The following is a 15501-nucleotide window of genomic DNA, read 5'->3' as shown; positions in this document are numbered from 1 at the left end:
AGAGCTGGAATTCAAGCTGTAGTAGTTTGAAAGGCTTAATAACATCACAGTGTTCAAGTGCACCATTGTATGAAAGTGCCAGAAAAGCAGAACAGGCAGAGGGGCAACAAAGGCAGCCAGCATATTCCAAAGCACGTGACAGTGGGAGGACAATATCACTGTCCACCCACACCACAAAAAGGACAACCGTGTAACTCGTATGACTCAAAATACACACATGGACACACATGCGCATGGTCAGTGAGCACATGCATGCACAGCCCTACTACTTGCATACACCCACATGCACTGGTGACATGCAAAAAAAAAAAAAAATCCACATCATGCATCACTACATCGCTCTTCACACTGTGCACACACAGGCAGATGGCTATCTTATATCGCATAACAAAAGCTGCTCACTTGGCAGACAGGAATATGATTCACAAGATGATGCATAATATTAACAAATGATGACAATGATGATGTTAACAGATCATACAAACACAACATCGCTACAAATATCAATTCATGTGGCATTGCTTTTACATATTTGTTCTCATTGTGATCATTTTTTCAAGAATTAATAATGCACTTGTTTTATTCATCCTTTAGAAGATCCTGTTGAGATGGAATATCTCTTCTGCCGGGGAGCCCTGCAATCACAAACCATTCAGACATGTTCTCCATCACCTTCTGTTCTTCCCCATTCAAAACACCAACACAGGAAATTAACTGCTGTCTTCCTTTAATCAAATATTAACACAAACCTGATATTCAGTTGTAGCCTTTGATATAGTTAATATTTTTCTCGAGGATATTGTCTTGCATTGATTTCATCTGCTGTCAGTGTTTGCATTTTCCTCAGTAATATAGATACACTTGTCTAAATTAAGACAAAGCTAAAGTGTTTTAATTTAGCAAATATACTAAAATTACAGCTGCTACTGCCAATATGCTACATGAGTGATAATATCATTTAAATTGTAATGTAATGAGATGCCTGCAATACCAAAATATGCAAAGGATAGAAAACACTGTGAAGATGATCAGTGAAAATGTTTTGTTTTCCAATGAAAATGCACAATAAGAAGTGGACACAATCTCTCACATGTGCCACTGGTAGTCCAGACCGCAGATCACATAAGACGGCTACAAATTGTCATTTACAGTTCATGCGCATATGGATTTTGGTTGTGCCTGTTCATGAAGTACTTCTTCAGGAAGCCCGTGAATTTGTAGAGAGCCACAAGAGGAATGGAGACGACAGGAAGGAGAGACAGGAGAACACATATAGCATAAACCCATTCGGGATAGTACTGAACATCAGCAAGGGGGAAGAGCACCTGTGGGGATAATGGAGTGCAAAGTCAATATCTGTTCTTCATTGTGTGCCAGATTTAACAGATTCTTTACAGTGTAGAGCAAGTGTAAAATCTTTCTTACATAATCTGGGTTCCAGGCGTTATATGTTGGACGTTTTTCGGCTGCGACTACGACGTAGGCCACAAAAACCACCAGGAGCATGAAAGGACTGATGAAGCGCCAAGTGACCTGCCAGTAGATATTTGGTCTCCGACCTGACATCCATTCAATGTCATCGTTAAACCTGCAGGCAAACAATTTCCATTGTACACAGCATCCCAACCTCTTTGGAATCAGTTGTACGTTGTAATATTGCAAGTATGATGATGACATGAAGTGCGGCATCACCTGTTTATTCCATAGATGTACACCACACTGACGATTTCGAAGAATGCTATGATGAGCAGAGGCATGGATCCCACGTAGTTGTTGAAAATCTCCAGCCAGTAGTTTCCAGAGCCCAAAGTAAAGATGAGGGACACACTAAAAGCAGTCAGGCACATTAACCCTGTGAGCAAAGAAGGAAAATATTGGAAATATGAAATTTTGTTTCATGCCATGATTATTATGCTGAATTAATTCATACGGAAACCTGTAGACGGTCTACCTGTTCAAAAGTCATTTGAAAACCAATATTTATCTGCAAGAAAAGTGTGCTATAGGCATCCAACATGAACATGCATTCTGACATGTTTTTCATACATGAAGGTTTGTTTTTGAGTAATTTCACATGATCACAGGAAACTGGAAAATTACAGGATCCCTGTTAACAATTATGCATCCAACAGGCACATTTACTTTGAATCAACAGAGTTTTTAAAAATTGATTTATTTTATTTTTTATATGTCATAAGACAAGCCAGTGTTGTGAGTGCCCCAAACGTCATGACTGCACACACCATACAGTGTGAACTTACCACATCTTTCAGTTTACCTGTGAAAATTTCTTTAGGAATCCAGGATGGAATAACGTGTAGGTCCAGCAGAGGAGTGAGGACCCCCTCCAGATTTCCAAACATGGAGGACAGGCCCAGGCTGAAGAGCATGATGAAGAAGAGAATCGCCCATACCTGAGAGCCCGGCATGTGTATCACCGCCTCAGTAAACACAATGAAGGCCAGACCAGTTCCAGAGGCGCTCTGCAGGTAGGATGTGATACATGATCTCATACCACCTCACAAAACCTCACTGAGAAAACTGCTCACTGTGTTTATAGTCACTGATACTACCTGATCCAGGAAAGTCTGCAGATCACAAGTCTTTAGATTGAGGCTTTCGACCTCTGCGGGATCAGTGTGGTTGAGATGGTTGAGCCAGTCATCGTAGTTCTGAAGAGTTATGTTTTCATCCCCAATGCTGAATGCATTTGTCAACGCTAGTATGTTCCTAAAATCATCAAGAATTTTATTAAGTCCGTTAACAGCGTAAGCATCACTGCTAATAATGATGATGATTCAGTAATTAATTGAGAAAACAGAAAAATATGTGGGTTTTTGTACTGGTTAATTGACAAATCATTTAAGTCATTTACAGGGTTTTTAAAAATTTAGACTGTATAGTACAGTCACAGCAGTCACTGTTTTAGGGTCTGACAACTTATAATTACAAAACTGTCAGCAGCACATCTAGTTATAATACTGTGTAATTAGAAAGCTGGATATCACTGTATGGTGGCACACCATAATTACCTCAATGGTACGTACCCGTTTCGGCAGTCATTGTAGTTTTCATTTGCTTTAAATCCCACTATGGCAAAAATAGGAATTGATGCATATATTGATGTGAAACTGTTCACGCATCCAACAATCAGGGCATCTCTCTCGCAATTATTCCTGAAAAGATAAAAATACTGTCTCAGTTTTATTGAACTTTGTGAAATTTTGTACAAATTCATACAATTTTCCATGAATGGAAATGTGTTCAAAGTGCTCTTACTTCTGAGCATTATAACTGGAAAAAGCAATAAGTCCCCCAAAGGCCAAAGACAAAGAGAAAAAGATCTGAGTAGCAGCATCCAACCACACGTTAGGATTCTTCAGGGTTTCCCACTGTGATGAACATATTAATTGTCAGTCAGATATCAGATTTTACTCATTGAATCTAATCTTTTTATTTAATAAGAGTTGACAAACTTACATTTGGCGTGAAAAGATATACTAAGCCATCAGCGGCCCCAGACAGAGTCAAGGCTCTGACCAAGAAGATGGTCAAAACAAGATACGGGAAGGTGGCTGTGACATAAATAGCCTGTTGAAAAAGTTTGGATGTTGATAAAATATTTCATATTCACATCAAATGGAATAAGACATGTTTCTAACCCCTTGCATGCACTCTCATCACCGTCACTTTTTTGGATAATGAACGACAATCTTCCATCCATCACCTTTATTGCCTTTAATGCAAAATACAACCCTGATTTCAAAAGACTTGCATGAAACATGTGATGGAAAACTTTCCCCAAATATCCTGTTATACTTAGGCAGCTAATCATAATGTGCCTTTCTGTGGTCCCTGTGTATCGTGCACTTTCACGCAGCACACCATACTTTCACCATGCACCTCTAACCCTACAAACAACTCCGTATATGGACACATAGCTTCTATCATAGTTGTACACACACAGTCGTACCCCCAAACGGCTAACTGTAAAACCAATGTAAACCAGATCTGCTCATGACTTTTCTGACACCTCTCACTTAGTTCCCCCTTTGCCAGACAGGCAGACAGTTCCTCTGTCTTGGCACGTATGCCACTCACGTTTGTTATAAATATATTCTGTTTCTTTTTGCTCTCTATCAGCCTCTCTCCGTTCTTGCTCGTGAACGACTGAGCCTTTCCAGGATGCCCCTTTCATACCCAATCATGACTCTATCACCTGTTACCAATGAGCCTGTTTACCTGTGGAATGTTCCAAAAAGGTGTTTTTGGAGCATTCCACAACTTTCCCAGTCTTTAGTTGCTCCTGTCCCAACATGTTTGAAACATGTTGCTACATCAAATTCAGAATAAGCAGATATCTACAAAAATTAATGAAGCTGCTGAGGTCATAAAAACCATCAATCAAATATATTGTCTTGTAGCTGTTTTCTACTGAATGTCAGGATTAGAAAATGATCACATTCTGTTTTATTTATATTTTCCTCCTTTCTTACTTTTTTGGAATCTGTGTCGAACATGTGAAAACATAACATTGAATAACATTATTGTGCTTTTGCTGAACTTTCTGTCAGTCGGCCTTTTCTGCCAGTGATTTAATTTAAAGCTAGAATTTAATTTGGGCAAGTTCTGCAGTGGGATGCACTTCTTTCTTCCTGTCTTACATAACTAAGACTGATAAGACATCTGAATTTCTACTTGTACAGTGCAAAATTCAGATCTATGTCCCATTCAAGTGTCTTTTAGCTCAGTGTTACTGTAAAGGGAACATTATCCTTCCTTTAATTGCTTGTATATGGGCTACAAGACAGATAGATATAACAATAAAAATCATTTGTAGCATCACATCAAACAGGTAAATTACCTTGCCAATAGTCTCAATTCCACGTATGAAGCAGATGTAGACAAGGCACCAAGCAGATGCAAGACACAGCACAAGCCACCACTCAACAGAACCATTAATCGTGATGTTTGCTGTTATGTTCAGTGTTTCACGATACCAAAAATAGTTCACCGGCGAGCTCTTTTCACATTCGCTTACATAGCCTGTATCAAAAGGGATAAATCATATCATGATTAATTAATGCCACTTCATGTCTTTTACTCCACGTGTTATTCAGCATTTCTTGTTGATTTTATATTATTAAGAAGTAAAAACTTACCCGTATGATTCACGTTTACCGGGCAGTCCCTCCAGGGAAGTGGATTTTGAAAGGAGTTGAAGAAGTACCAGAGGATCCAGGCCAAGATCATGTTGTAGAACAGACAAACTAAGAAGGATACGATCATGGAAGCCACACCTGTGTATACACATTATATTACACACACACCAAGAAATGTAGGTATGTTATGGAGGGAGGTGACCTCAAGCCAAGTTTTACACAACTTAATATTGTACAGCACATTTTTTGGCATCTCGCTCTCCAAAATGAGCTCATTTGTACCAAACCCTCTCACCTAAACCTCCCAGGTATGGGGAGATTGATATCCAGACGCCAACACTTCCCATGCGGAGCCGCTGTCCGATGGCCAGTTCCATGTGCAGCAGAGGAAGTCCCTCAAGCACCAAGGCAATGACATAAGGAATCAGGAACGCACCTCGAATTTATAAGAGATAATATTGTTTTGATAACTGACAAGCAAACAGTCAACATGCCTTTTTTCAGTAAGGAACTGACTTTGCCTTTATGGTTGAAGGTCATTCACTTTACTGGACATTTTATTATCAACGATCAGAGCTTTGTCACGTTCCCTCATAGCAGGCAACAGATGTTAGCACCTGGAATTGGACTCATCTACTATCTGTTTTGCACACCACCGTATGAAGTGGTAAAAACACTTTGTCCCATGTGACCAACGACATTTTACAACAAACACGGCACAGTCACAAAAATCACTCATCGCTCTCTACGTTACTGGTGAAATCTAAGTAATATACTAAAATCTCTCTGGTCAGACATGTTTCTAGATTGTTTCTAGTAGAATAATAAAGACACAAATTGAAATTACTCATTCCTATAGAATCTACAGGAATGACTAATTTCAATCTACAGTGTAGATCACAAAGCAAACAACAGAAAGCCAAAAAAAAAGGAAGAGAATTCACTAATTAAGACATGCTGACAGTCGCAAAGTTTTGAACGTATATGTGGAGGTGATGTTTAAATCGAAAGGCTCTTACCTCCTCCGTAGACTTGACACAAATATGGAAATCTCCACACGTTACCAAGTCCCACAGCAAAACCTATGCAGGTTAGCAAATACTGAACTTTATTGTCCCATTGTGGTCTTTCAGTGATCTCTTTAGGTTCTTGAACCTGCATCTGCTCAGCACTTTCAGCTTCCGTATCCATCACTTGTCTCTATATCTTATGAGGCGCGCACAAATCTCTCTTGTCTGACTTTCTTGTCTGAGAAGAAGTGGAGGCCCCGGTGACTTGTTACATGTTTGTATCAGGAGACGAAGGGGGCGACATTTGCTTTATCAGCCTCGTATTTTCTTGTTGGCTCTTAAAGCTTGTGGGAACAATGTGGTTTGTTTGTTTAACAAAAAGCCCTTGTGTAAAGCGGCATGATATGATGAAAACGAGGCGATAACAGTTGATTGTAAAGCAGCGCAGCATAAATGAGGAACCCCGGGAGTAAAACTGTGATAGTACACACATGCCTTTTTAATTTGTTAGGTGATACAGTTTACATTAGTGCACACAGTCTGGGTTATTTCATTCAGCGGTAATTATGGAGAAAAAACATGCAGTGTGTGTGGAATTTCTTATCAGACCCAGTCACCAAGAACACTGTTCAAAATGCTTTGAACTCAGTTTCTTTTCTGTTTTATTTTCACACAGGATACTATCAGTCTATTATTCTTCACTGGAAACCAGAGAGCACAGAATATAACATAATTCCCTTCACAAATTAAGAGTCAAATGCTTCAAACGAAGAATATGCGGTTTGATTCAACCAGTATTTCATTCACCTCTCAAACCCTCCACACTGCTAACACGTCACAATAGTGACCCCTGCTGGACAGAGAGATGTACATTCATAGCACGGCGCAGCTTCTTTCTGGAGCGGCAACCTCAGGCCACTCAACCTTAATTGTTTAATTACTTTGTACACTGTAGCTGTGAAATCATACTTAACCCCACTGAAGGATCGATCCACGATGGGGCCCTGGGACAGAAGTCTACTTTGGGCTTTTTCTAAGATCCTTCTTTCAGTAGATTTACCGTTTGTCAATTTTAAGAATAATGTTCGAGTATATAGCAGGGGTCTCATCATTTCAGATATTGTCCCAACTAAATCATGACCACATGGGCTGTACAACATAACGCCACCCATTATAATAGCCATAGAAAAGTTTGCCTTAACAAAACACAAGAAACAACAAGATAAAGACAGACAAGCAGTTTGTAAACCAACCATAGACAAATAACTCACCAGTCACACTGCAGAGTTAAGAATATTGATGGCACTTGGGGTGAAGGACTTCTTAAATATATTTTCAGTTGCCAGAGGGTCTCTATAACGCCTCCCAGAGCTCAAAGGCTCAAACTGACTGAGGACGGGATGTCTCCCACGATACCTCGCCTTCTTCCTCGTCCTTTATGTAAAAAAAACTGAGTTGAGGGCTTTCGGGGTTTGCTTTCTCAAGAGAATTTTTAAAACTGTTTTGAAAATAATAGTGTTCAAAATTTCTTGAAACTGCCAGAGAGTTGTTAACGCTCCATAATGTTGTTTGAGGCCATAATTTATGGTGTTTTTAGCCCTGCTAGCTGCAGTTCTCGAGGGATGGCAAGCTCTTTGTGCGACGGGTGTTCTCAAAGTGACGCCTTTCATTGTTATATAACAGCGCCTTGTGAATTTTTGCAGCTTTTCATATCATCACATCATTCATCATCAATTCATTTAAAAGCAAAAATAAAAAGAGAAAATTGGGAATTACACCAGAACATTAGAGAGGAGATTTTATAGTTTCATTGTTCATTTGAGTGTTGGAAGATATATTACAGAGATGAGACTTGTCCCTCTTCTTCGTCTTTAAAAATTTCCAGACGGCAACTAAAGGTACAGCAATACTGGGTATCCCTGCCAACACAAAGATGACCGCATAAACCCAGACTGGATAAGACTTTTCCTCCAGTGTAGGGAATTTCTCCTGCAAAAGTAGACAGAAATGTTATATTTTGAGTTTTTGATGGTACATGACAATATGTTTATCTGTAATTCAAGGGAGATTGTCTCAAAATCAACTCATATTTACCGATTCAGGATCCCAGGCTTTGTAAAAGAGGTTTTCAGAAGCTTTAGTGATGAAGTAAAAGACCAAGATGAAAAACATAATCAGCGGGCTGATGACTCGCCATGACACCTGCCAGAAGAAGTTTGGTTTGTGTCCGATCATGAACTCAATATCGTCGTTGAACCTAGGAGCGACACACACAGCTTCGTCAACAGTGCAAAGACAAAATAGTAGAAGAGCAAACACGTTTTCCCTAATAAATGAATAATAATGTGGGATGATTTCCCATGATATGATTTTGTTCCTCTTAGTTGGAAATCAACGTTGATGTCCATGTGATTGTATGAGATCTCCAAGTTTAGAGTGAAGGAAGGAAGGAAGTATGTTTTTGCTATCAATCATCATTAACATGCTGTTATAACACTGTGGTTTCAAATGCTGTGCGCATGATGAAGGGCATTCACTATCACAGAGCTGGTTAAGATAAATTAAGGAATATTTATATCCAAATCTAAAAATCCAAGTAACAGTACTGAATTATGAGCACTATTAGTTTAAGTTTCACATATGATAAATCATGACACTAGTTGGTTTACACTCACGCTTATTGTTGCTTGTCAGTGACTTCACAATAAAGCACTAAAAGCAACACCAGGCATTACAAATTCAGAATAACATCGACAGACAAATCTTTTTTAAAGACATAAACACAAAGAAAAGCAAATTTGTATTTTATTATCACCTGTCTATCCCATATATGTACACCACTGAGACCATCTCACAGAACGCGACAACTAGCAGAGGGATGGATCCTCCATAGGTGTCAAAGAGTGAAAGCCAATAGTTCCCAGAGCCTTGGACAAATATCAGACCCACCAGACAGCAGAGCATACATGTTACACCTGGAAGAGAGCAACAAATGGATTAATTATGCTAGAAATCCTTATTAATGTGAAATTAGAGAATAGATGTGGGAGTTACCAGTGGCAGCCTCTTTTGGCCATGAGTTAGGGAAAACTCTGAGGTCTTGCAGTGGTACTAGAAGGCCCTCGATGTTACCAAACATAGAAGACAGGCCCAGACAGAAGAGCATTGTGAAGAAAAGGACAGCCCACACTGGTGAGACGGGCATGTTGGTGATAGCCTCGGTGAACACAATGAAGGCTAAACCAGTTCCTTCGACTCCCTGGGCCCAAACAGCACAGTCATATAGCAACGCATGGTAGGATTGATTGACAGTAAACATTTGGAATCTTGCACAAATTTGATGAAGTCTTACCTCACTGAGAAAAGAATCTAAGTTGCAGGTCTTTAGATCCAGCTCTTGAATAACATCCGGGTATGTTTCATTAAGACGCTGAACAACCTGATTGTAGTTGCTGTCAGTGACGTTGCCCTCAGCGAGCTCAAACGCATTTATTAATGTTAGGATGTTTCTGAAACACAAAATTTGTTAAGTTTAAAAGATTTTCATAGTTGATGTACTGCCGTTGAAGAAAAATGTACCAGCTTCTAAGATGTCTAATTTCACATAAAAGACAATGTACCCAGAAACACAGCTGTCAAACTTCTCTGTTGCTCTGAAGCCAATAATGGTGTAAATGACAGTCGCAGCGTAGACAGAGGTGATGCCGTTGATGACAGAGATGATCACTGCATCCTGTTCACAGTTGTTACTGAGGGAACAAACATGTTTCTTTTACTGACAATGTGGTGCATTTGCCTGTAACTTTAAATGACTCACGCTGAGTCACAGTGACCAAACTTACTGCACTGAGTTGTAGCTGGAGAAGGAAATAAGTCCACCGAAAGCCAGAGAGAATGAATAGAAAACTTGAGCACCCGCATCGAGCCATGTTGATGGCTTAACAAGCTCTGTTAACTGGAAGAATTAACAAAGCAGTCAATTATGGATTGTCTTTATTGCTCTATATAGGCTATATGTTACCTCTAGTGAGGAAAAAGATCCCTTACACACACACCCACACCCACACACACACACACACACACACACACACACACATAGGCACTGTTATATCACACTGTTATATCAATACCTATCAGTATTGATGTATATGTTGTCCAATATGTGCAAATTTATTTATTTATTTATTTATTTATTTTATTTTTTTAACTGACCAAATGCAGAAAAATATGCTTGGGTTAATTACAATTATTAAAATTGCAGTAAATTTTTACTGTTTCAGTCATTTTGGACTCAACTGTAAAATATCATCCTGCGTCAATGACATATCTTTGTCATTGCAAAAAACATTGATTTAAGAAATGCAACTCACATCTGGCGTGAAGAGAAACTTTACTCCATTCAAAGAACCCTTCAGGGTAAATCCTCTAATCAGAAATACGGTCAGCATCACAAAGGGGAGCGTTGAAGTCACATACACAGCCTGAAGAAAATAAAGTATTCACATGATTATTGTTCAGCTGAATTCAAATATTACGAAATAAAATATGTAGTAAACAATGCGCTGTATACTACCTTCCCAGTTGTCTCAATACCACGAATGATGCAGATATAGAGCATAGACCATGCACAAATGTGACATAACACTGTCCACCACTGCAGACCACCATCCTCTTCAATCGTTGGAGTCATGTTCAGGGTCTCCCTGTACCAGAAATAATCCACAGGGGAGCTCCTCTCACACTCTGAGACAATGCCTGACAGAATTTAACAACCGTGTGTGTCACCAAGCCAGAATCAACAGTTTCTCTAACTTCATTTTCCATTCAGCACAAACATTGAACCAGCTGTAGCACTACCTGTAAAATTGGCATTCATGGGACATCGACTCCAAGGCAGAGGCTCTTGAAATGAGTTGAAGAAGTACCACAGAATCCAGGCAATGATGGTGTTGTAGTAGAGGCTGACTGTCAGAGATACGCACATGGATGCAAAACCTGCCAATGAATGGTTCAAAAGGCTTTCTTTTAGGCCACTTTTCCACTAGATTTAACAAACATTATGCAAAACGTTTCTTACCAATGCCTGTCAAATAAGGATTAATTGAAGCCCACACTCCCATACTGCCTGTTCTTAAACGTTGACCAATGGCGAACTCAAGATGCAGCAGTGGGATTCCTTCAAGAACCAGCAGGATCAGAAATGGTATCATAAATGCGCCTGGAGGAAAAACAGCAGAACCGTTCATGCTGACAATAACATTTTTTTTGAAGACTACATGAAGATATGTTCAATAGAAACTACATGAAATGCACTTAGGCTCATGGTGCAATGTACAATCCATTTAAGCCTTTGCAGTAAACACTTTACAAGGGTTTCTTGTCAGCATGTTTAAAATTTCTTATCTGAACAGATCAGTTACAAGACAGCTTTTTCAGTTCACACCGATTTACACTTATCTGAGCTCTTATCAGGATAGATAGAGTCATTACTGGATCAGCGGTCTTGTGATTGGTCACTAACTACTATCATTTAGACCCCATTGTCATACCTGGTGATCCAGAACCGCAATGCAATTCAGTTCAGTTATATTCAAAGTGCTTAATTTGTCCCTTAGGGGAAAATTGAGGCAAATTGTTAGCAACCATAAAACGACAGCAAACAGCCCATTCACACAAATGAACACAGTATGAAAATACAAAATATGGTTCAAAAATACTAAGGTCAAATAAATCAAATCAAAATCGAAGCAGAGAAACAGATTTCATGGCTTGACCAGCAGTAAAATGAATATCCCTTTTTGAGTGGCTGTACACACCTTCCTCAAACGCATTCCTGATGCCACTATCAGCAGACAAATACTGCTGAGAGCTTATAAGTATGTAACCAAATGAAATCATGCCTGTGAATGAAGTGTCAATATTGATGTATGCGAGTAATGATCATGTACTTTTCCACTGCGGCTTGATTTGATGTCAAGAGATATATATTATTTTTCTTTTGCTCCTTTATTAAAAATAATCAAATATGGAATAAGCACAATAAACCATGAAAGCATCACTTGCCTCCTCCATGACTCTGACACAGATAGGGGAACCGCCAGACATTTCCAAGTCCCACACAAAACCCCACACAGGTCAGCATGTACTGGACCTTGTTGTCCCATTTTGGTCTGTCTCCAGTCTGTTCCTTGTCCAGCTGGTCCAGCTGCTGATGGGACAATATCCTGTCCTCCAGGCCTGGATTGGGGAGTTTTAACTTCATGATCTGTCAAACACTGCAGTATTGTAGCGGTACAGCAGTGCACTGTGGAGTACTGGAGTGTAAATTGTGGCTCATTCCGGGAGATCCTACATTAAGTATGGACCTCTGTAATAGATTGACTAGCGTCAGATGTGCGTAGCGTTTGAAGCCTAAGCTGAGCAAGCACACACAATAGTTAACTAGTGTCTTATCTGAGGAAGGGTCAACTCACAGAAGTTCTTCAGAAGTTTATTGGCCATTTTTATAGGATTTATTGTATGGTAACACTTTAATGAGTTAGTTTGCTCAAATACCAAAAACACATGTTCTCTACAGGAAATGTTACAGTATGAGGGCTCAGGCTGAGAATCAAGCCTCAGTGCTTTTGTGATTGCAAAGGGATAATTTGGTATAATGGTGAAATAGCATTGAAAAATGTGAGACAATCCCATCCATAATCCGGCCACACACAAAAGTGTTATTCTCAAATTCTCAAAAAAGTTTTCTTGATTTCATTGGCACGAATCTGATTCTATACCTCTGTAGCTCAGAACGCTTAGCAAATTGAAGTTGACCTGTTGCCTCGTTGTAACACACGCTGATTCATTCCAGCTGCAGGTCGTTGTGCCCCGTGGTATGTCCCAGACAGGTCGATGCCATGTTCCTCACTAACCACCTCCCAGAACTAGAAACAGGAAAACAGATGAACTGTTAAATTAGCTGGCTAACTGGCATGATATACCCTTGCCACTGTAACTTTCATGTGCCTTTTACCTGCAGCCCTGCAGAAAAACAGGAAAGAGTGGCAATTTAAACTTCCACGGGGGAACTAATCAAATCCGTTACATTTAAAGTTTAACATTTAGTTTTTCGGTTGTGGAGGCAAACCATAGTGTTGTAAGTAATTACAATATGAAAGGTCAAACGATTCCAGCATGAAGCACCTTGAAATGTGATCATCTGTGTCTGAATGGGAACATTTTCAGCGAAAACAGTCTACAAAAGATTCATGGGCTTAACTAAAATTTTCATCAAGTATATGTATCTGAACGAACACTGTGTAAAACACTTCTATTTACGTTCCCTTTCTGTTATCCATCATCTCCAGTGTGTGATCTCGGACCGACCAAACATCAGCTGTTTCCCATGAAAACTGAGGGACAATGCGTCATTAAGAACTGTGACTTGACAGTTTAGATTGTATTGAGTCGCTAGTCTACAGTCATCTGATGTTTCCCACAAGTTTCAGTCACAACATTTTATTCTTCTTTGCTGTCACTGCCTGAGTGACAACTAAATCAAATATAGAAGCGTGAGCCTTCAAAGACAGCAGAGCTTGAGTCTTTCTTAAGTACATATGCATAAACTAATAAAATAAACATGGAGGAAAGGAACATAATTACAGCTATTGTTAACAAAGGATCTCACAAATTACGATGTTTTAACATCAAATCAAAAATAGTTTGTGTCGTGAGCACACCGGTAATCAAAGAAAACAATGACTGGCCTATTTAGTATGAAGTGGTAATGTTTTGGTCTCACAAGATGATGGTGATCATGATGGTATCTGAACTTCTGGACAATAGTTCCACACTGAAAATGTCCAATTTAAATATAAATAAATAAAAAATAAAAAAAAGTCACAATTTTAGACTTAAAAACAGTTATTAAGACAGGTGAACACACAAATACATCAGTGGATCTAGAAAGGTCATGTTAATTAACAAATAACATGAAACTTAGTCAGACAGTCAACTCCCTCACAAACAAAACAGTTATGGTCCAATGATGTTGGCAGTGATGAGAAACAGCTCCACCCAGTGGAGAGTTGTGACAATGACAGGAAGATTCCTGAAGACACTGGACCTCCTTCAGTTAGAGTGGGACTGGGACAGGACAGGGACAGGACTGGGACAGTCCCATCTCTAATACACAAAGCAACACAAAGACAACTCACACTTTCACACAAGAGGACTCAGCTCTGAACACACACTGAAGATGTGCTCAGTCCTCAGTGTACCAGTGTGTGGCCAGAGGTCAAACCTCTGCTCTACCAGCAGCATCTACTGCAAAGAAACCTACAGGAGCTCCGCAGCAGCCTGGATCTTATGAAAAAATGTTGCCACTATCAGCTGAAAAAACAACACAAGATCCTGGAGGAGACGGAGGCAAAGCACTGCCACCCTGAAACCAGCGTCTTACCAGTTGGAGAAAGAGGGAGAGCACTTTGGCCTGACCCTGGACACTTGAGGCTTTACTCCAGAGGAGTGGGCTGTCAGGCAGGTGGGCAGGAAGTGGAGAGTCAGCAGGAAGACAGAGAAGAAGAGGGAGGATGAGAAAGGTTTCTAATCTTACGGACACCAGGAGTCCAGACGGTATTTTTATCCACCTGAAGGGCTGAACCCTGAACACATCACTGCCACCTGGCTCCAGACAAGAAGCTCCACATCCAGACAGCCAAAGGTCCACATGAAGAGGAGGCTGAGACTATCAAAAGAGCTGACTGTCAGGAGGAGAAAACACACCCAGGACACACCTGAAAACATGGACTGATCTACATGTTGTGCCAACGTGGATTCAGATGTGCTTTTGTGTTTTAACAATACAGATTTTTTTATATTTAAATATATGAATGGTTTGGCATTTGGCTTTTCTATTATCATTGTCTTCAGAGTTTAAAGATGAATAAAAGACAGAACTCGCCAGTATTTCATTTTAATAAATAAATATATATATTAGAACTGACAAAGTGTTGAAATGTTCAATTATTCATGAAGGTTGAGGGCAAAAGGCGATCCCCCTTATCTTAGACTATTCTCTGTGTGAGGTAGCATCTACGAGAAGTTCAATATCCATGTCACAGTGGTTGGATGATATTCGTGCAGGAAACGGAAAATAAATGTAAGTCTTCAAAAGAAATCACGTTAAAGTGATATGGTTCAGATTCCCCAAATCATTAAAAGTAAAAAAAAAGAAAAACAGGCCATTTTATATCATAATGAGGTCCGTGTGTGTCTGTCATTCAGATTTTCAGGCTTCTTTTCGGCCTGCTGCAGTTAGCAGGTTATGCTTTGGCACCATGGATGGT

At 39.7% G+C, this 15501-nt stretch overlaps 2 protein-coding genes and 1 pseudogene across 2 annotated transcripts; 1 reads left to right on the top strand and 2 right to left on the bottom strand.

Annotated features, from left to right (window-relative positions):
• Nucleotides 1-1145: 1145 nt before the first annotated feature.
• Nucleotides 1146-6353, bottom strand: LOC143324578 (sodium-dependent neutral amino acid transporter B(0)AT3-like). The gene is made up of 12 exons (XM_076737207.1): nucleotides 6182-6353; nucleotides 5458-5598; nucleotides 5163-5300; nucleotides 4865-5046; nucleotides 3481-3591; nucleotides 3280-3392; nucleotides 3048-3176; nucleotides 2574-2730; nucleotides 2279-2483; nucleotides 1693-1852; nucleotides 1426-1588; nucleotides 1146-1325 (listed from the first exon to the last, which is right to left on the bottom strand). Exons 1-12 carry the CDS (start codon nucleotides 6351-6353, stop codon nucleotides 1146-1148), a joined length of 1851 nt encoding a protein of 616 aa, XP_076593322.1.
• A 1604-nt stretch (nucleotides 6354-7957) lies between these two features.
• Nucleotides 7958-12434, bottom strand: slc6a19b (solute carrier family 6 member 19b). Its single transcript, XM_076736733.1, has 12 exons — nucleotides 12236-12434; nucleotides 11250-11390; nucleotides 11030-11167; nucleotides 10746-10927; nucleotides 10543-10653; nucleotides 10015-10127; nucleotides 9793-9921; nucleotides 9525-9681; nucleotides 9227-9431; nucleotides 8988-9147; nucleotides 8267-8429; nucleotides 7958-8161 (listed from the first exon to the last, which is right to left on the bottom strand). The coding sequence occupies exons 1-12, from the start codon at nucleotides 12432-12434 to the stop codon at nucleotides 7958-7960; spliced, it is 1902 nt and encodes a 633-aa protein (XP_076592848.1).
• A 1524-nt stretch (nucleotides 12435-13958) lies between these two features.
• Nucleotides 13959-14953, top strand: LOC143324346 (heat shock protein 30-like; annotated as a pseudogene).
• The last annotated feature ends 548 nt before the right edge of the window (nucleotides 14954-15501 follow it).

This window comes from Chaetodon auriga, chromosome 8, assembly GCF_051107435.1.
Source record: "Chaetodon auriga isolate fChaAug3 chromosome 8, fChaAug3.hap1, whole genome shotgun sequence".
NCBI lineage: Eukaryota > Metazoa > Chordata > Actinopteri > Chaetodontiformes > Chaetodontidae > Chaetodon > Chaetodon auriga.
Note: the sequence above shows the minus strand (reverse complement) of the source record. Positions and strands in the feature narration are given on the sequence as shown.